Source organism: Salvelinus fontinalis, chromosome 16 (assembly GCF_029448725.1).
Source record: "Salvelinus fontinalis isolate EN_2023a chromosome 16, ASM2944872v1, whole genome shotgun sequence".
NCBI lineage: Eukaryota > Metazoa > Chordata > Actinopteri > Salmoniformes > Salmonidae > Salvelinus > Salvelinus fontinalis.
Window position 1 is genome coordinate 26,222,058 of NC_074680.1, and position 22,894 is coordinate 26,244,951.

General features: G+C 43.4%; 1 protein-coding gene across 3 annotated transcripts in view; it reads right to left on the reverse strand.

Annotated features, from left to right (window-relative positions):
• Positions 1-22,894, reverse strand: part of LOC129812876 (latent-transforming growth factor beta-binding protein 2-like) — a 167,554-nt gene that overhangs the window by 117,693 nt on the left and 26,967 nt on the right. For all 3 annotated transcript variants that reach the window (XM_055864824.1, XM_055864826.1, XM_055864823.1), the window contains exon 3: positions 19,097-19,367. In XM_055864824.1, coding sequence (XP_055720799.1) covers positions 19,097-19,367 — 271 coding nt within the window. The remainder of the gene's footprint in view (positions 1-19,096; positions 19,368-22,894) is intronic.

Sequence of the window (22,894 nt, forward strand, 5' to 3'; positions counted from 1 at the left end):
TGGCAACATGAACAATTCGGTGAGCGGCGGAAACGTTGGTGTTCATTGGAAAACTTAAAATAACTCAGAAGTCTCTGTCACATCAAAGCCTGACCTATAATTATAGCCTCTGTGAAGGTTTAATCTGTTGTGGTCAGTCGTGTAAGCCGGGCCCTACAGAAAGGCTGGGTTGTGATGTGAACTGAAGGCTTGGAGAGAAAAAGCAATTGGCCTGTTTTCAGAACTGGCACTGAGCTGTTGCTCCTCCACCGCAGCTTCTCTGTATGTCAACCAAACATTACATCTTCTTCCAAAAATGACATAAAACCTTATCAGTTGTTCCTTTGAAGACAGGCGTTAGCAATTCATCTTTATTGACATCTGCCTCGCTCTTACATAACGGGATGTAAGGAGACAATGTCCTCATTATCAATTTACCATGTACTAATATTTTACCAGATACATGTGGATTCAATCAGGAGCGAGGACACGGGGGACGCGGGAGCGTTCTCTAGTGAGCTCTCATTACGACATTATCCAAAACACTTTTTTATGGGACCAGCAATAGAGCAGTTGAGGAAGCTAACTGAGACTTTTATTGGAGTTTCTCCCTCTCCTGGCTGGAGATCGGCACCACATTAAAAAGCACCAACAAACTGTTGAAATAAATGACACATAGCTATGTAGATAGAAGTTGTACCACTGAACTCCATGTTGGAAGCAGCCTGAACAGTGCTGCTGAACATCCACCATGGCTGCACATCAGAGCAAAAACCTTCCTCTATCCCCTGTAATTCACACGCATGCTCAAACCTAGGATGACTACAATTCAAATAACAAATCTTACAACACGTCTTTGTAAGTTTTTCCTATGTTTTGTTGAAACCCTAACTAACCCTGTCTCCTGAAACTAGATGCAACTCTGAGGTATTTTCTCTGAAGTACATGCAAGCAATTTTAGTGCTGTTGTTTGTCCCATCTCATAAGAGAAAAACACCTGGTTAGCGGATATACAGTGTAACAGGGCAGAGTTCAGGGTCTTCTCGTTACACAGTTGCACAGGGCCAAACATCAGTGAACAATTAAAACCCAGATTGGCCTATTGTGTTTGATAGCATCTCTAGTCATTATGGCTTGGCTAATTGTGGCTCCAGGCAGATTATTTTCCCCTCATGAAAATCTGGGTGCGTCACAGAGTGAATCGCACCCGCCATAGAGGCTGGATTAAATCATGTTCCCCCTGTCTAGCCTTCCAGGAATCCAGTTGGTAGCAGACATGGCCTGGACACTATGAATTAGAAAAGAGTTCGATTAAATCCCTGAGCTGCATTGAAGTAGCTCCATGCCAACTCTTTCCTCAGCCTTTATGTGCTCCCGGGGACAAGGCTTAGATCAGAGGACAAACTGTGCCTTCCAGAGGAGAGCGAGCACAGCACAGTCCATTTTCCTCTCCACAAGGTACTCTAATGGGTTTGATTTAGGTGCTAACCACATAGAACTGAAACCAGTTTCTTCATTTTTCCCTTCATGATTTGCATCAGAATATACTTTTTCTAAACTTGATTCCAACGAGGTCCACAGATGCTCTATGTGCAAGTGAATCACTATATTTCTGTCTACTATATTTCCGGCCAAAAAGTTGTGAAATAAACTGTTGTTTTTTTCCCCCCTGGGGGGCCATATTATGTGAGACCCTCGCCAGCCCGTCAATTTCCACCTCGGTTCTTGGAGAGAGTAAGGAGTGTTAGGCTGTGAGAAGCAGGCTAGTGAGCTGCGTCTGGACGCGAGGGGAGGAGATGCCTGTGGTTAGTGTGGTCCAGGGAAGATGCCCAAAAGGCCTGCAGAAATGCGAAACTGAGAGGCCATTCAAACCTCTCCAGCATATTACAGTCGCTCTGATCATTCATTTCCCAAATTATAGCGAGACAGCTAAGCAGGAAGAGGTGTTCTGTGAAGCCAAGTCCTAATAACATAAAAGCATAGTTTAGCTCTGAAATAGGTTTTCATACTTAAAAAAGGGGATTTTGATAGAGCACAAGGAAGTTAATTGAAAAGCAATACGAAACATTTATTTACTGAGAACGACCTAAAACAGCAACAAAAAAAAAGCCAGCAAAGGTCGTTTTCCGATGTCTGGAAACAAGAAACTAAAAATAAAAAATAAATTGTGGGGGGCTCAGTCATGTCAAATATCTATATAATCACCTATTGCATAGGATAAGTTAGCTAGTGCTCACCAAGGACCAGAGGCTGACATTGTTGGATGTTTTGAGTTGTAAGTTGAACTCCGCTGCCTCAACCCCCAGGGATCAAGCTCTCTGACCTCTGCCTGCTTTAACTGGGCCAGCAGCATACTACCCTGCATCCCACTGCTGGTTTGTTTCTGAAGCTAAGCAGGGTTGGTCCTGGTCAGTCCCTGGATGAGAGAACAGATGCTGCTTGAAGTGGTGTTGGAGGGCCAGTAGGAGGCACCCTTTCCTATGGTCTATACAAATATCCCAAGTTCCCAGGGCAATGATTGGGGACATTGCTGTCTTTTGGATGGGATGTTAAATGGGTGTCTTGACTCTCTGTGGTCACTAAAAGATCCCATGACACTTATTGTAAGAGTAGGGTTGTTAACCCTGGTGTCCTGGCTAAATTCCCAATCTGGCTTTTATACTTACCATCATGATCACCTAATCATCCCCAGCTTCCAATTGGCTCATACATCCCTGTAACTATTCCCCAAGTCATTGCTGTAAATGAGATTGTGTTCTCAGTCAACTTATCTGGTTAAATAAAACTGGTCCCATGCACAGCCATACTGGTAATTCATTTTTTCAACACCAAGCCCCATCACAGGAACTCAGCCTGTGAGGGACACTTTGTTTCCCAGAAATGTTGTTGTCTCTGCGAATGACAGCTGCATCACAAAGGCCTGCTGGTTGATGTGATGGATTTGGCTTGGAACCTGCAGTCCGCCAGGCCGGGCACCGTGGCATTAAGTATGTGTCTGACAAGGCCCTGGAGAGCTTGACGGACAGAAAGAGAAAGATCCATCTTTCCTGCGCTGCCAAGCTTTCTAAGACCCTTTGGCCTGACAAGAAAGTCAACCACTCATGGGACTTTGTTGTCCTTGTCTTTGCAACAGGGGATCAAACTCTGCCAATATCACTGTCTTGTCAAAATGCTACTTTCTTTGTGTGAAAAACGTTGAAAAACGTTGTCTTCCCCATCCCAAATCAATTGTCTAACCTTGTAAAATAGTTGTAAATACAATATAGCATTGTATCCCCACACTGTTAGTACATGGCACAATAATTACCATGAAAATATCCCCAAAACATTCAAATTTCCTGTTTCCCTACATTTCATGTAAAATGTCAACTTTGACTGAAGAGTTGTACTCTTCCATAAAATACAAGTAACTTTAAAGTAACTGTCCAGTGTTTCTAGATTTCTATAAAAAATGATCTATAATTAATTACAATATGAGTGAAATAGTTAAAGTATGTTAAAGGCAGCTTTTCTGTGTTGGAAAGGTGTGGGTGTACCCCAACAACAGAATGGTGTGGGAGTACACTGGTCATTAAAAATATTAATGAGAGTAGAACGCTGATTGGCCAGCTCAACTTCCTCAGTAAGTTGACATCAAACGGTCTGTTTGAGATACAAGTTTGAGGGTTTTTTAAGTGTTTTCTTCTCCAATTTAAGCTTTTCCCACAAATATGAGTATGGGATGAGTCAACAACATTATTTGGGCATGAGTTAAAATAATATTAACTTTTAAAAGTGAGTTTCTCCCTGGACAGTTACTTTAAACATTGCAGATGGTTTTTACCCAATCCCCCAACCATCCCACCTCTTCCCATCCCATCCCAAGCCCCACGAGGGTTCACATGAGTCCAAGGTAGCCACCAGAGCTGAGTCTGCACTCTTTGCCATGTTGATGTTTTATAATCCAGCGTTAACAGAGAAACACAATTGCCTGGACACTCCTAAACCATTACAGAGGATGTCACCGGTGCTCCGGAAAGCCATTACCCATTCACATCACAAGTGAAAGTGATCATCAGGGACCAGGGTCGAGCCAGAGGTCAAGTTTGTAGCATCAGCCCAAAGACAAACCTGTCTCTCCAGAACACTGAACACTGAGCCTGCCCAGAACTCACTCATGTTCATTCACACCCACACTAGTGAAATAGATCAGGGATCCCCATGCTACAGTCCCTATCCTAGTTCCTATCCTAGCAGAGATTAGAAAGAACAGAAACGGGTAAAAGTAAAACTGTTATGACATATGGGAATTAACACTCCGAGTCCGAGCCCCCCTCCATAGCCCTCTATTCCCCCAACTCAAGGCATACTCTTTTAGCTGTAGAATCTGGGGACAAGGGGATGACTCTTGGTACTTCTTCTCTGATTATGATAGCAGACTACCAGGTGGCAGGATAACTTTCCCAGTCAGAACGTCTTACCATAACCACTTAGCATAAAGAGCATGCAGGCTTGAAAGTGTCAAGAGTATTAGGGACCTAAAGTTAGTAGGATATTTGCTATTTTTAATTTTTCCCCTTCTGTGTAGTTATGAGAAACTGTGAGGGAAGATGTCTTCCCTTGCTTTCAACATTTAAGTTACCATTCCACCACAATTACTACTATTACCATCACTAGGCCTTCCACCACAGCTACTGCTATTACTATGTCTCACACTGCTCCTAATTCTATAACAACTACTACAGTATATTACAAAACAACAATAACACTTCTGGCAGCTTCCGTGAACACCTACTAGGGCATGGTGACAGTAGCTTCCAGCAGTGAGAGTGGTGTGGTCTATCTGGGGTTAGGCTAAAAGGGATGACTGTTCAATGATTCACATGGAGAACTCCCTCACTGACCACACTTTCCTCTGAGAAGTTACTGTGTGGTTCAATGTAAAGCCTAGAGTCAATAAGCCCCGTAACCACTAGGCCTATTAGTCACCAGACAACAAGTGTGGGCCGATATGAGGAAACCAGTCACTGCCTACTGTAAGAGAAATATATCACCATCATTCACTTAAGGGTCATTTTGCTCTGTGCACATGGCTGGTTGGCTTGCCCTCAACATTGGTCCAATACCTTAGATGATATGGCTGAGTAATTGAGCTGCCTTAAAGGAAAACTCCACCCAAACATTTTATTTGCTATTTGTTTCATTAGTCCATTGTTGACATAGTCCCAAAATGTTTTGCTTGTCAGTAATCAAGATTTCAAGCTATGTAACCTTCAAAATAAAGAAATGCATCATACAGGGATGATTTCTGTCAAAACGTTTTACTTGGTTCTTCAATGATAGGCACAACAGATACGGTTAACTTTGATTCTTACAAGTAAAGACAAACAAAATCCAACTTATCACATGGAATGTGTACAGGCTCCATGAGGAAAAAAACATATGGTTGTCAGCAGATTCTTGTAAGAGTTACATAAAAAAAGAGAAATTGAACATTTAAAGAGTAGCTGGGTTGGAGAGGCCTATGCTGCCACCTACTGTCATAACAGCAGAGGTGTAAGCATCCTGATAAATAAGAATATACCATTTTCTCTTATATCCCAGCACAAGGACCAAGAAGGCCATTTTATAATGGTGGAAATTCCTGCAAGTCAGCACGCCAGTTGCAAGCTCCCTCAAAATTTGAGACATCTGTGGCATTGTGTTGTGTGACAAAACTGCAAATTTTAGAGTGGCCTTTTATTATCCCCAGCACAAGGTGCACCTGTGTAATGCTCATGCTGTTTAATCAGCTTTTTGATATGCCACAACTGTCAGGTGGATGGATTATCTTGGCAAAGGAGAAATGCTCACTAACAGGGATATAAACAAACATTTGAGAAAAATAATATTTTTGTCTGAATGGAACATTTCTGGGATCTTTTATTTCAGCTCATGGAACAGGGGAGCAACACTTTACATGTTGCATTTATATTTTTGTTCAGTATAATAACAAACTTATATGCAGACTTGATACGTATGAAACAATCAAACAGGGCTTATTAAAAATAGACACATACAAACAAATACAAGGACGTGTTTCAATTTAACACAATACGCAAAAAAACAAGATATAGATTTATCAATAATGGCTGTTGATGCCAAAAAGTATTTTAAGCCGTCTTGAATGGCCTTTTCTATTCAAAACTTTGGAAGCTTTTAACTAACTTTCCAACTGAAATAATACATTTAATAAAAAATATTCTATAAATGTCCTAAAGCAAAAATATACAGAAAAATACATTATCTAATGAAATTGCTTTAGAAAAGGGCACAAGACAGGGATGTCTCCTCTCTCCCATCCTGTTTGCACTGGCACTAGAACCACTTGCAGAAAGAATTAGACAGGACCCAAACGTAACAGGTACTGGTAAACATTAATATAAACAACATTTCTTTGCAGATGATCTCCTGATATACCTGATCAATTTTGAAAATTCAATGCCCCCTTTCCTAATAATATTTATAGAATACTCAAAACTTTCAGGATATAACATTTTACGTGAAAAAAAACCTTGATAATTGCAAAAAAGAATAACAATCAATCTACAGCAATCATTTAAGGCGACCACAAAAAAAAAACTTGTGATGCTTAATAAGTGACAACAAACAACAAATATATAAAGATAACTTTAATCCATTAATCAACAATATGAAAGCAGATCTAATTCAATTGAATTATCTTCCCATAAACCCTACAGGCAGAATAAACATCTTTGGAATGGCAAGTCTCCCAAATTTTTTGTATTCATTTTCGGCAATAACAATTACCCCACCGAAGACATTTGGTATACTCGGTCATAACAGACTTTATATGGGCTAATAAAATGTATAGAATAAATAGGAATGCTTTAAATCTTTCTAAGGCTAAGCGTGGTTTTAACCTTTAGACTTGGAATTGTATCAACTCACCACCCAAGGCTTTTACTTGTGACAAATTTAAATGCACTAAAAATGAACAATGGGTACATATTGAAGATTCATATGCTCATCCCCAGACTTTTTTTGCATGTCTATTTTCAAAAGATAAAGCTAACAACCTTAACAACTTCATGGTTAACAACATTAAAACAATACAGTGCATTCGGGAAGTATTCAGACCATTCATTTTTCCACATTTTGCTATGTTACAGCCTTACTCTAAAATGTATTACTTTTTTTTTTATCCTCATCAAGCTACACATAATACCCCATAATGAAAAAGTGAAAACAGGTTTTTAGAAATGTTTGCAAATCCTGTTTCCATTGATCATCCTTGAGCTGTTTCTACAACTTGATTGGGGTCCACCTGTGGTAAATTCAATTGATTGGACATGATTTGGAAAGGCACACACCTGTCTATATAAGGTCCCACAGTTAGCAGTGCATGTCAGAGCAAAAACCAACCCATGAGGTCGAAGGAACTGTCCGTAGGGATCCGAGACAGGATTGTGTCAAGGCACAGAACTGGGGAAGGGTTCTAAAAAATGTCTGCAACATTGAAGGTCCCCAAAAACACAGCGGCCTCCATCAATCTTACATTTACATTACATTTTAGTCATTTAGCAGACGCTCTTATCCAGAGCAACTTACAGTAGAGTGCATATTTTATTACATACTGAGACAAGGATATCCCTACCGGCCAAACCCTCCCAAACCCGGACGACGCTATGCCAATTGTGCGTCGCCCCACGGACCTCCCGGTTGCGGCTGGCTGCGACAGAGCCTGGGCGCGAACCCAGCCCAGCTAGGCCTGGGCGCGAACCCAGAGACTCTGGTGGCGCAGCTAGCACTGTGATGCAGTGCCTTAGACCACTGCGCCACCCGGGAGGTTCCAAAATCTTAAATGGAAGAAGTTTGGAACCACCAAGACTCTTCCTAGAGCTGGCCACCCGGCCAAACTGAGCAATCGGGAGAGAAGGGCCATGGTCAGGGAGGTGACCAAGAACCCAATGGTCACTCTGACAGAGCTCCAAAGTTATTTGTGGAGATGGGAGAACCTTCCAGAAGGACAACCATCTCTACAGCACTCAGGCCTTTATGGTAGAGTGAACAGACGGAAACCACTCCTCAGTAAAAGGCACATGACAGCCTGCTTGGAGTTTGCCAAAAGACTCTCAGACCATGATGAAACCAATATTGAGCTCTTTGGCCTGAATGCCAAGCGTCACGTCTGGAGGAAACTTGGCACCAGTCATCACCTAGCCAATATCATCCCTACGGTGAAGCATGGTGGTGGCAGCATCATGCTGTGGGGATGTTTTTCAGCGGCAGGAACTGGGAGCAAGGGAAAGATGAACGGAGAAAAGTACAGAGAGATCTTTGATGAGAACCTGCTCCAGAGTGCTCAGGACCTCAGACTGGGGTGAAGGTTCACCTTCCAACAGGACACCAACCCTGATCACATAGCCAAGACAATGGCTTAGGGACAAGTCTCTGAATGTCCTTGAGTGGCCCAGCCAGAGCCTGATCTAACATCTCTGGTGAGACCTGAAAATAGCTGTGCAGCGACGCTCCCCATCCAACCTGACAGAGCTTGAGAGGATCTGCAGAAACTAAAGGGAATTTGAGATTCTTCAAAGTAGCCACCCTTTAACTTGATGACAGCTTTGCACACTCTTGGCATTCTCCCAATCAGCTTCATGAGGTAATCACCTGGAATGCATTTTAATTAACAAGTTTCCCTTGTTAAAAGCAAATTTGTGGAATTTCTTTCCTTCTTAACGTGTTTGAGCCAATCAGTTGTGTTGTGACAAGGTAGGGTTGGTATACAGAAGATAATCCTATTTGGTAAAAGACCAAGTCAAGAACAGCTCAAATAAGCAAAGAGAAATGACAGTCCATCATTACTTTAAGACATGAAGGTCATGTAAAATATCAAGAACTTTTACATTTTCTACAAGCGCCATCAAGCGCCTTGATGAAACTGGAGGACCGCCACAGGAATGGAAGACCCAGAGTTACCTCTGCTGCAGAGGATAAGTTCATTAGAGTTAACTGCACCTCAGATTGCAGCCCAAATAAATGCTTCACAGAGTTCAAGTAACAGACACATCTCAACATCAACTGTTCAGAAGAGACTGCGTGAATCAGGCCTTCATGGTCAAATTGCTTCAAAGAAACCACTACTAAAGGACACCTGCCTAGAAGGCCAGCATCCCAGAGTCGCCTCTTCACTGTTTACGTTGAGACTGGTGTTTTGCGGTTACTATTTAATGAAGCTGCCAGTTGCCAGGACTTGTGAGGCTGTTTCTCAAATTAGGCACTCTAATGTTCTTATTCTCTTGGTCAGTTGTGCACCGGGGCCTCCCACTCCTCTTTCTATTCTGGTTAGAGACAGTTTGCGCTGTTCTTTGAAGGGAGTAGTACACAGCGTTGTATGCGATTAGAGGTCGACCGATTAATCGAAATGGTTGATTAATTAGGGCCGATTGCAAGTTTTCATAACATGCATTTTTGGACACCGATTATGGCCGATTACATTGCACTCCATGAGGAGACTGCGTGGCAGGCTGACTACCTGTTATGCGAGTGCAGCAAGGAGCCATGGTAAGGTGCTAGCTAGCATTAAACTTATCTTATAAAAAACAATAAATCTTAACAGGGAAATTGTGTCACTTCTCTTGCGTTCTGTGCAAGCAGAGTCAGGGTATATGCAGCAGTTTGGGCCGCCTGGCTCGTTGCGAACTGTGTGAAGACCATTTCTTACTAATAAAGACCGTAATTAATTTGCCAGAATCTTACATAATTATGACATAACATTGAAGGTTGTGCAATATAACAGCAATATTTAGACTTGGATGCCACCCGTTCGATAAAATACGGAACGGTTCCGTATTTCACTGAAAGAATAAACGTTTTGTTTTCGAAATGATCCGTTTCCGGATTTGACCATATTAATGACCTAAGGCTCGTATTTCTGTGTGTTATTATATTATAATTAAGTCTATGATTTGATAAAGCAGTCTGACTGAGCGGTGGAAGGCAGCAGCAGGCTCCTAAGCATTAATTCAAACAGCACTTTCCTGCATTTGCCAGCATTTTTCGCTGTGCTTCAAGCATGGTGCTGTTAATGAACTCCCGAGATTAGGCTGGCAATACTAAAGTACCTATTAGAACATCCAATAGTCAAAGGTATATGAAATACAAATGGTAGAGAGAGAAATAGTCCTATAACAACCTAAAACTTCTTACCTGGGAATATTGAAGACTCATGTTAAAAGGAACCACCAGCTTTCATATGTTCTCATGTTCTGAGCAAGGAACTTAAACGTTAGCTTTTTTACATGCACATATTGCACTTTTACTTTCTTCTCGAACACTTTGTTTTGCATTATTTAAACCAAATTGAACATGTTTCATTATTTACTTGAGACTTAATTGATTTTATTTATTTATTATATTAAATTAAAATAAATGTTCATTCAGTATTGTTGTAATTGTCATTATTACAAATATAAATATAAAAATCGGCCGATTAATCGGTATCGGCCTTTTTTTGGCCCTCCAATAATCGGTATCGGTATCGGCGTTGACAAATCATAATCGGTCGACCTCTATATGAAATCTTCAGTTTTTGGCAATTTCTCGCATGGAATAGCCTTAATTTCTCAGAACAAGAATAAACTGACGAGTTTCAGAAGAAAGTTGTTTGTTTCTGGCCATTTTGAGTCTGTAATCAAACACACAAATGCTGATGCTCCAGATACTCAACTAGTCTAAAGAAGGCCAGTTTTTTTGCTTCTTTAATCAGCAAAATAGTTTTCAACTGTGCTAACATAATTGCAGAATGGTTTTCTAATGATCAATTAGCCTTTAAAAATGATAAACTTGGATTAGCTAACACAACATGACATTGGAACACAGGAGTGATGGTTGCTGATAATGGGCCTCTGTACGCCTATGTAGACATTCCATAATAAATCAGCCGTTTTCAGCTACAATAGTCATTTACAATATTAACAATGTCTACACTGTATTTCTGATCAATTTGATCTTATTTTAATGGACAAAAAATGTGCTTTTCTTTCAAAAACAAGCACATTTCTAAGTGACCTCAAACTTTTGAAAGTTAGTGTATCTATTTTTTGAATCCATTTTAGAATAAGGCTATAACATAACACATTTTGGAAAAAGTGAAATAGTCTGAATACTTTCCGAATGCACTGTATGAAATAACAAATATCACTCCCTAAAAACGCAACCTTATGGAGCAATCCTTAGATAGCTTTTCAGAATTCACCGATAAATTGGTCCACATGGAATACTAATGGCATTGAAACTGTAAATGACTTGGTAAGAGGAAATACATGTATTTCCATGATAGAATTAAGAAGTCATTTTGGACTGACCAATGTAGAAAGGTTCAAATACATGCAACTTAAAAGTTACATATCACAGAATTTCAATTTGAAATCTTTTGGAGATCAGAGCAACCTTGAAGGAATCTTATTTGAGTCAGATAAGAATGACCATATGACAGGTAAGATATACAAGAGTTTGCAGAGATCCTATCCAACTGACAATCTCTTTGAAAAAAATATGAACTATTGGAACAAAGACTTAAAAATAACTGATGTTGGCACAGGATTTTTGGAAAGTTGGACCATAACTAATGAAATTACAATTAACAAAATGTACGCTTAATCAAGTATTAACTACACAAGAGACAAAATTCACAAATTCTAAAGCACAATGGCAGAGACATGTCTTTAAGTGTAAAACTAACAATGATTACATAATCCATGCATTCTGGGAATGCTATGAAGTCCAAAAGTTATGGGCAGAGCTCGAAAGTTGTCTGTCAGAAGTATTACAATGTAAACTTTTAATCTGTCTGTCTGCATATTTCATGACAAGGCATATGGGAGTGTAGTGAGACCCAGTGGGCTGGATGATTATCTTCTCATCACTCATCTTGAAAAAAAAGTATATTGGAAATCAATTAATCCGCCATCATTAACACAATGGGAAAATCAAAAGATTTATTATTGAAATATTGAAATATCATGGGCGACTGAGAAAATCAAATTGGTACAATTTAAGGCCATGTGGCAAACAACAATGCAAGCACTAGGGATGGAGGTGTGAGAATTTGGGTCTGGGCAGAGGAGATGTAGTTGATGTTTGTAAGTTGTTGTTCGTATGTGTATGTTTGTATTTTTTTTAAATAGGAACTTTTTTTTATAAAAAAAGGAATTGTTGGCACTGTTTATCAAGCTAGCTAGCTGGTTCATCTTGGAGAATATCAGTTGAAACTTTACAGGGTGAGGTCTGGGTACATTTCAATAAAATATATATATATTGAATGCCAGACAATGTCCATATATCATGACTGTCAATGATGTGAAGAAGTTTGCATGAATCTCCCGTGAAGCATGTGTCTTGATGTAATGGCCAACCCCTTTGATCCATGCTGAAGACCTAGCTAGCTAGTTACTAGCTAACGCCAGACACAGATGAAAGCTGAAAACTATAAGTATCTTTGCCTTAGATGAATAGGGGAAACCTCTTATCATATTTGCTGACGTGCTGCAGTCAAAATGAGAGGCTTTTTGTGCTGTCACGCTCTTTATAATCCTGCGTTAATCCCGCCTCCTGAATCCAAGTGTATTGTCATGGGGGAGGGGACAAGTATAATCAATTGTACTTTGATCTGGTTTCATCCAAATATCATCCAAGTTCATGAAAAACATGATTTTGACTGTTCGGGAGCTTTAAGTGAAACAGCTTTGCATGGACAACACAGCAAGGTCACCATTGTGTTGGTGGAGTAAATTATCATGAAGCTTTGGCTGAGAAAGCAATACCTGCTCCAACAATGCAACCTGCAGTTAGCATATCCATTTCTATTAGTCCAGATAAGCTAGCACAAGTGGAGAGACCATTAGATGGGAAGTTGTTGCTGTGCAGAGTCCTACAGTACAATCCAGGTTCCTCCTCTCTCCATGTTTGATTATGTAACCATGGAGCACAGAGAGAAATCACCTTTGGAAAGATGACTGCACATCCTGCTCTGCCCTGCCCCTGGCCTGGCCCCGTTTCCTGTGGAGGCCTGATGTCAGAGAAGGAGAGAGGGACGGGAGAGAGGAAGAACCCAGGGGAGGCAGTGACTGTGTCCTCCATGCCGTACTGTATCACTGATCCACCGATTCAGCCTGGACTGGAGTGGTTCAAGGCTGGCCCTGACCCTCATAAAACGGGCTGACAGACTGGCTGTGACCACCAGGATATCATGCTGGCAGGGAAGGACGTTTCACTACTTAAGCTGAGCAAAGCCCCCCACAGGAAAGCCTGTGTTACGCTGAACCTCTGTCGAATCCCACTGCAGGGGATTGACAGAGGTCCACACCCTCGTCCGCCCCGTTCGCGTCCCTCGTCCGCGAACGGGGCGGACGAGGGACGGCATAGGGGGAGAATGGATTATTTATTTGGCAGCCACGTAAGGATGTACTCATTCTGAAGTGTGGCCCAGAGACCTGGCAATCTCTAGCCTGCCGTTAGACCTGGCCAGACCCTGGGAGGTCCACACAGTTCACTATAGGTGAAGGGTCGGAATAAAGGGGAGTAGGTGGGAGTGTAGGGGAGTAGGGTGGGAGAGTTGGAGAGTAGGGTAGGACAGTGGGAGTGTAGGGGAGGACAGTGGACGTGTAGGGGACGACAGTGGGAGTGTAGGGGAGGACAGTGGATGTGTAGGGGAGGACAGTGGGAGTGTAGGGGAGGACAGTGGGTGTGTAGGGGAGGACAGTGGAAGTGTAGGGGAGGACAGTGGGAGTGTAGGGGAGGACAGTGGGAGTGTAGGGGAGGACAGTGGGAGTGTAGGGGAGGACAGTGGGAGTGTAGGGGAGGACAGTGGGAGTGTAGGGGCGGACAGTGGATGTGTTGGGTAGGACAGTGGGAGTGTAGGGGAGGGCAGTGGGAGTGTAGGGGAGGACAGTGGGAGTGTAGGGGAGGACAGTGGGAGTGTAGGGGAGGACAGTGGACGTGTAGGGGAGGACAGTGGGTGTGTAGGGGCGGACAGTGGAAATGTAAGGGCGGACAGTGGAAGTGTAGGGGAGGACAGTGGAAGTGTAGGGGAGGACAGTGGGAGTGTAGGGGCGGACAGTGGGAGTGTAGGGGAGGACAGTGGGAGTGTAGGGGAGGACAGTGGGAGTGTAGGGGAGGACAGTGGGAGTGTAGGGGAGGACAGTGGAGTGTAGGGGAGGACAGTGGGAGTGTAGGGGAGGACAGTGGGAGTGTAGGGGAGGACAGTGGGAGTGTAGGGGAGGACAGTGGGTGTGTAGGGGCGGACAGTGGAAGTGTACGGTAGGACAGTGGAAGTGTAGGGGAGGACAGTGGGAGTGTAGGGGAGGACAGTGGGAGTGTAGGGGAGGACAGTGGACGTGTAGGGGAGGACAGTGGGAGTGTAGGTAGGACAGTGGAAGTGTAGGGGAGGACAGTGGGAGTGTAGGGGAGGACAGTGGACGTGTAGGGGAGGACAGTGGACGTGTAGGGGAGGACAGTGGGAGTGTAGGGTAGGACAGTGGGAGTGTAGGGTAGGACAGTGGAAGTGTAGGGTAGGACAGTGGAAGTGTAGGGGAGGACAGTGGGAGTGTAGGGGAGGACAGTGGATGTGTAGGGGAGGACAGTGGGAGTGTAGGGGAGGACAGTGGACGTGTAGGGGAGGACAGTGGGAGTGTAGGGTAGGACAGTGGACGTGTAGGGGAGGACAGTGGAAGTGTAGGGGAGGACAGTGGGAGTGTAGGGGAGGACAGTGGAAGTGTAGGGGAGGACAGTGGGAGTGTAGGGGAGGACAGTGGGAGTGTAGGGGAGGACAGTGGGAGTGTTGGGTAGGACAGTGGAAGTGTAGGGGAGGACAGTGGACGTGTAGGGGAGGACAGTGGGAGTGTAGGGTAGGACAGTGGAAGTGTAGGGGAGGACAGTGGAAGTGTAGGGTAGGACAGTGGAAGTGTGGGGGGGAAAGTGGACGTGTAGGGTAGGACAGTGGAAGTGTAGGGGAGGACAGTGGACGTGTAGGGGAGGACAGTGGAAGTGTGGGGGGGGAAAATGGACGTGTAGGGGAGGACAGTGGGAGTGTAGGGTAGGACAGTGGAAGTGTAGGGGAGGACAGTGGGAGTGTAGGGGAGGACAGTGGATGTGTAGGGGAGGACAGTGGGAGTGTAGGGTAGGACAGTGGGAGTGTAGGGGAGGACAGTGGACGTGTAGGGGAGGACAGTGGGAGTGTAGGGTAGGACAGTGGAAGTGTAGGGGAGGACAGTGGACGTGTAGGGGAGGACAGTGGACGTGTAGGGGAGGACAGTGGAAGTGTAGGGGAGGACAGTGGGAGTGTAGGGGAGGACAGTGGAAGTGTAGGGGAGGACAGTGGGAGAGTAGGGGAGTGCAGTAGGAGTGTAGGGGACTAGAGTGGGAGTGTAGGGTAGGACAGTGGAAGTGTAGGGGAGGACAGTGGGAGAGTAGGGGAGTGCAGTAGGAGTGTAGGGGACTAGAGTGGGAGTATGGTCAGGGTGGACACAGTAAGTTGCATGATCCCGATTTATTATTTTAGCTACAAACATTATGAACACACTTCTTTACTGTTTGATGAATCATCTAAACGGTCTGTGTTTGGCCTCAGAGTACTCTGCACAGGCCTACTGTAAACTGAGTTAAACACAACAAAAGTCTACACCTGTTTTACTGGAATGTCTTACAGACCGTCCATGTCTTACAGACCGTCCCGATATTCCCAAGTGTTGACAAACCACTTCACAAAATACAGCAGACAGTATTCATTTCCCATCTGCTGCTGACACAGTGCACACACAGGGTGATTTCATTACCGCGGGAGGCCAACTGGCAGGTCGGGAGAGCAGGCTGTCTGGACTCCCAGACCGCTCCACGTTGGCCAGCCAGGCGACCCTTCATGCCCTTATCACTGCCGGCCAACTTGGCCCATCTTAAGCCCAGCTCTGCTTGGAGCAGCTACATAATGCCTGTTTTCTTGGCGCGACCCAACAGGCAATAGAGGTAAAGTCAGTAACAAGGTGCTACTGGCGTAACGACCCAAACCTGTTTCCCAGACGGAGACATACCTCACACCTTCCCTCTTATGGAGAACAGGAAAGGCCTGGACAGGCTGGAGGCAGGAGAGTAGAGGCAGCGGAGGCAGGGGCAGAGGCAGGGGTCTGCGGCTGTTGTTGAGAGTGGCCCTTTCTCCCCGTCCGGAGAAGAGGAGAGTGGGTAAAAGCAGCAGGATGTTCTAATCTGTGCCGAGACAGCTCTCCTCGCCCGTTAATTTGGGCTTGGCACCGCTCTGCACTCTCTCACTGACCTCACATTGCTCCCGCGCCTCTGGCCACAGCACAACCAAAACCTGATATCTGAGACAAAGACCTGGGTCCACTACTGCTCCAGGGGTAAACTTTTTCCACCTCTGGGTTACAACAGGGCCTGAATGGAGAATGGTGCTCACTGGAACTGGACCCACACATACAGTACATTACACAAACATCTTCTGAGAAGAAGTACTCTAGTAGCCTGAAAATACAGACACGTGAGCCTGCCACTCTCTGAATGGGTTATGTGAATAATATTTTCCAAATGTCCACACAGTCACTGTTTTCTATACTTCTCATAGTTTGGGCCTGTTTCTGGCTTCACAACCCCATTTTTTTCTAAACGTCTGTGTTTGCCAACTCATCCACAAGCGTTCATTTGAATGGTTGGACAGGCTCTGGCCAGGCTTGTGTTGTGGAGTAGGAAATGGCTCATCTTCAGATGAACAGCACCTGCTGTGATGTGTTAGTCAGCTCCATTAGAGACAGGCGAGCTCAAGCTGCTCATCGCCAGGTTGTGTGTGACTCAGTAACGGTGTCTGCCTCTTGTAATGTCAAATATGCAGCTTTGCTCTCTTATTTGTCCCAGATCTGTGACTCAGGTTGCAAATATGTCCACTAAGTCAATATCAAAGCAAGCATATGCATAGCAACTGTGCACTTCTGACACATGCCTTGTATTGATTACAAACTAAAGATTTATCGTGACTAAGAAACAATGCAAGGGAAAAGAATTTAAAAACTGTTTTGGGAAAACATCTGCCAACACATTTACTTGGGTTACTTCAAGCTACTACATGCATCAGAGCAGTTTTGCCAGTATAATTCCATAACACCAACAGAAATACAATGTGACATAACTGCAAAAGGCACTCTCAGTTCTCGCAATTAGAACGTACTGGACCATAAACGTCAACTGTAATCGAATACACTGCAGAGATTTCAGAGAACGATATTACCCAGATGACACTTTGGCTGAAAACGAAGGGTGACCTCAGTGCTCAAACAAATTATGGCACTTAATACAACTGCAGGAGGATTAGAAAACCATTGGGCTCTCATCCAAGGCAGAAAAGCGTTTGACAAGATAAACTTTTCCCATACATAACAAAAAAATCATCCTGCACAGTCATAGACACAAACAAGCATCACCTTTCAACACCCTCAGTCGGAAATACGGTTCAAACCAGAATACGACCATCATCAGAAGATTTGGCAGTGACCTCCAAGCTTAACAAGGTACTTAAGCAAACAGTGGAGAAAAAATACAATCATTTTTAGCAGAAATGCACGAGTATCATTTCCAGAATGATTGCGATACAAATAGAATGCTGTCAAAGCCAAAAGTCTGATGCCATTCTCTGGTCTGATTAATGGTCTTTGGAGAATAGCTGAATGTTTAGTGAGATGACCTAGTCGGACCAGTTGTCACGCTATGTGCATCGGTAGTCATTGTTAGTCTAGTCCAATTAACAAATTTACATTTTTATAATGTTACACAAACCCAAAGAAAATACATTATTCATTCAAATCTGGTTTCTATCTTCATAGCAAATGGAAAGCGTTACTGTGGCAATCCTATGTGGCAAATCAGACGTTGTTTTCCTTCACACTACATGTGGAACTTCATGTTTTTCAACCATGGCTTCTTAACCCCCTGTGGAGTTCATATGGAGCAGCTCTTTTAATGGTGAAGAAGGAAAGTCATGCTAGGTTCTTTAGGTCTGGTTCTACACAGCATTAAGAATGAAGCATTAAACATTTAACATATGGACCCGCTAATCTGCTATGATTCAACCCAATGACAAACACAAATCATAATGCATACAAGGATAAAGAACTTCTGTTTTGCACACGCTGTATGTCGTACATTTGTCGTACATTGTCGTACTTATTACACTTGCTTCTCACACTGTCCAGGTGACTGTTGTAGTAGTTCAACTCATGGGGGTGTGTACAGTACAGTGCCTTTCTCCTTCCTCTGCCTGCTCCTGTAAGACTAAGGCTGATTTTGAATAGATGCGAAATTATAATTTTGTCTTCTTACTGTAGAAATGAGGAGCTTAGAGGCATAACTCCTTTTTACATGAGCTTAAACCGCAGCGTTTTTCTCCCCGAATAAACAGCAGAATCTACACTTGAGTTCAAGTTTGACTGTGAAACGAATTCCATGTTCAAATGAAGATGTATATCAGTGTGCCATGACACTGGGCCAAAAACATTTCATAAAGCCGCAGGGCTGCCATGCTCACATGTCAGACTGCCATCATAGATCAAAAGAAATGGCATCGGAGGTTTAAATCCTCTTCTGAACTCAGCGATTATATTACAAAAATCTCAGATGTCAGTGGTCTAGCTCCAGAAAATCAGTTTTGATTACACTTCAAAGGTCTACTGTACTCTTGGATTGGAAACCAAGAATATTTTACTGTCACCCCACTATTTAGTGTGTTACAGATCCAGAATGTATGCATCTCATCAAATACTGAAACTTCTGTAAGTCCAGTATTCCATATTCAGTGTCTACTGAGCTCCTACATTTCAGTTGAAGGCATTCAGTTGTACAACTGACTAGGTATCCCCCTTTCCTTTCCTTCACTCTTAAAGTATGTTTAAAGCATAAAGCATGTTGAACACAAACAATCAAAAGATAATTTACATTTCTCTCCTTGTTCTGTTGGGAAAACTCATAGTTCCTCTAGCTAAACAGAGATAAATTAGGTCAGTGTGTAAAGATCAGTGAGTAACCATTTTTAAATGTGTAAATACTCAAGCAGGAAGTGGGTACAGTGCAGCAGTGGACTTACACAGGTTGAAGAGGCTGTCTGGTGGTATCAGGTCTGATTGTCTGGGCCCTGGGGCTGTCTATGGCCTGCCTCTCTGTAGGTCTCCTCCTGGGCTGCTCCCTCTGGAAGGGGTTAGTGCCTGGCTGGATGCGCCTCAGGGACCCTCCGGTGTGGATGTACACCTGCTCAGGTGCTGCCTCCTCGCAGCGGGCCCCCTGGAACCCCGAGCGGCACACACATGTGTGGGGCCTACTGCAGGAGCCGCGGTTATGGCAGGGGGGCTGGCAGTCGGCTGGGGGGGGGGGGGGGAGATCATTAGCGGTGTCATGTTAGAACATGTGGTCTTTCACATAAAGGAGCAACTCCAGACATGGTCTACATTATCTCAGCACCGGCCCGGATTGACTTTAAGTGATTCAATCAAGGGGCCGATTAGTTGTGTGTCTCTGCCTTTGCTTTTCCTTATAGTACAGAGCCTGGAGGGAATGTCATGTTCAATTTCACCTGAGCCCATAACAGCCCTGTTTAGTCTAAATGTATGTGATCGCTTACATTTAACCCTTGTTCGATTTCTCCGATTTTTTTCTTCAGCTCCTTGGCGGTGCTTAATGCTACTGGCGTTCCAATGCTCAGCAGTTTTCCTAGAAATACCTTTCATTACTGATTCCAAATCGAATGTGTGTCATTGCCATTATAAAGACAAACAGCTTAAAAGGGTCATAAAAGAAGCACGTAAAAAAATGAGCGAATGGGAAACTAGATTCCACAGGCCGACTTGGAGCCTAACTTGAGTCTGACGGTAAATGCCTCACCTTTCATATATGGCATGGCTCGTGCTCGCAGATATTCCTATATTTGAAAAACAAACCAATCTGTTTTCCATGTCTGGTCAAAGATTGATGTATAAACAATATTTATCAATTGTCTGAAAATACAGTGAGTGTTGAGGTAATTTCATGGTCATGGTAAAACAATCTGCACACAGCCAACCCTAGCCCCTCCCTGCACCTCACTCCAGCTACGTGAACACTATTCAAAGGCCTGTGGCATGCGATTCAAAGCAAACAACCACTCCATCTTGTGACACAAATGTATGTACTGGATGGCACTGCAGAATTTATGACATTGTCCTCAAACACTAAATCAGGTTGCTACTCTCTGGTGGCTAAAGCAAACAGCAGTGCTCCGTCAACAGTGGTGGAATGCTATTGACACAGATGCCGTGGACACTGCCAGATCGCAGGCAGGAAGGCTACCACTGTTTCTGGCACTGTGAAGAGAGCTGGTAGCTAAGGGCTGCATGGTCTACCTGCTGTAGGCTTCCTGTTATTGTTCAGACACAGGGACCAGTTTGTCTGATGTGAGAGGAGAATGGACCTCCTACGTGTCCTCTATGGCATGAGGAAGACTGAGTCCTTGGCTGCCACACCGAGGAACATAATTATTCTACTGTGTAGCTAACAGCTTGGCTTCAGTCTCTTGTTCTCTCGCTCTCTCTAATTGTATCCTAACAGTAGACGTAAAATTGCCATGAAAAGGCAGCAAACTAGCACCACATGGTTTTGAATTCAGCACCACAACTTTCTTACGATATGATGTGTTCATTGAGAGAGTGTGCATTACAGTCAATCATTGCAACTTGATGGCAAAGGGGAACAAAAGCTAAATTAAATAATAGTCCTTGACCAAATTCCTGTGGTTTATTGTTAAGTCTATTCTATTTAAACCCAACAAATTCGCTAGAGCATTTAGTTTTAACTGCTTTGGGGGGAAATATACCCTTGTCTGATGAAGTGTACACAGTCAGGGAAATGTGCTTGAGGAGTGTGGACTCGTATAACTTGGTATGTGATCCGAGTTTTCCAGTTTCCACCATGGGATAAAATAAGAATTGCCTAGTCTCTACTTGGCAGGGAGTTAAATATATCATCCACTAACTAGACTTGAGGCTGGCCTGGTGCCACAGCCTTGTTCAACCTCAAAGATTACAAGGGTTTGGGGAAGACTTTGAGGATCAAAGAGTCTGTTGACATTATGAGGGAGAGTTCAGTAAATGAGTGGCTCCCACTCCCCACCCCACCCCTCCCAATCATTGACACCGTACCATCTAAATTGGAACAATTACATATACTCACTTATCAATTTGTGTAACTGGCCTAGAAAATGGCCTAATCAACAGGCTGTATGGTTGATACATGTCAGAGTCTGTGTATGTGACCCTGAATATATGACCCTCTTCAGCTCTGTCGCACAATAGCAGTCATTAAAGTGACACAATGTGCCACCAAACATGCGTTCCATTCATTCACAATGGACTTGGCTGGGCAGTGGGCACTGACCCTGGTCCTTTTGACTCTGACTAGAGCTCCACACAAGCCTGGCTGCTGCAGTGTCACTGTCTGTCTCCCTTCCCTGGGTCCGGCCTGCTGCATGGGGCTGGCCTGCCTGTCGGGCTGCCTGGCTGTTGAACACTTTGTCGCAGTAATTGCTGTCGTGCAGATTTGTCTTGCACATCATTAAAACTAATTGCCTCACATTCCGTCCATTTCACAAATATGTGGTTTAATTATTGCATTGGGGAATAATAAAATAGGAATTTTCTTTGAAACACTAATAGAAATGGGAAACATTCCTGGCAGGGTCATTGTTGTGCTTAATTATGACCGAGGCTGAGGACCAATCTTAAGAGACAGAATCCAGAGCCAGTCATCTGAAAAGTGCATAAACGTGGGCATTATTGGAACTTGTCATGCGATGGAAGCATACACTCCGAGTCTCCATGCAAGACTCTGTGCATTAATCACATTCATGAGCTTTACTTTGTGAACTCAGTTCAAACATCTCATATGGCCAATTCCACAGGAAAAGAATGATGCTGAGACTCGGACTTTTCACTTTAAAAATGTATGTCAAACAAAACACAATGATTGCAAAGTTAAACAAACAATGCAACTCTATGCACAAGGACGACATTTAACAATATCCATAGAAAATGTGTACAAAAACACATACGTGAAGAACAGTTCAGATGCATAACAGAATGACGGTTTGTGCTGTTTGTGCCGTCATCATGTCACCAAACGTTCCATCTGCAATGTTCAAGTAAGTGTGTTTGTGCAAAATGTTCTGTGTTAATTATTTGTCAGCATCATTCTGTTATCGTGGAATTGACCATAAACTACCATTCAAAAGTTTGTGGTCACTTAGAAATGTCCTTGTTTTTGAAAGAAAAGCACATTTATTTTTTGTCCATTAAAATAACATCAAATTGATCAGAAATACAGTGTAGACATTGTTAATGTTGTAAATGACTACTGTAGCTGGAAACGGCTGATTTTGAATGGAATATCTACATAGGCGTACAGAGGCCTATTATCAGCAACCATCACTTCTGTGTTCCAATGGCACGTTGTGTTAGCTAATCCAAGTTTATCATTTTAAAAGGCTAATTGATCATTAGAAAACCCTTTTGCAATTATGTTAGCACAGCTGAAAACTGTTGTTCAGATTGAAGAAGCAATAAAACTGGCCTTCTTTAGACTAGTTGAGTATCTGGAGCATCCGCATTTGTGTGTTCGATTACAAGCTCAAAATGGCCAGAAACAAATAACTTTCCTCTGAAACTCGTCAGTTTATTCTTGTTCTGAGAAATGAAGGCTATTCCATGCGAGAAATTGCCAAAAACTGAAGATCTCGTACAACGCTGTGTACTACTCCCTTCACAGAACAGCGCAAACTGTCTCTAACCAGAATAGAAAGAGGAGTGGGAGGCCCCGGTGCACAACTGAGCAAGAGGACAAGTACATTAGAGAAACAGAT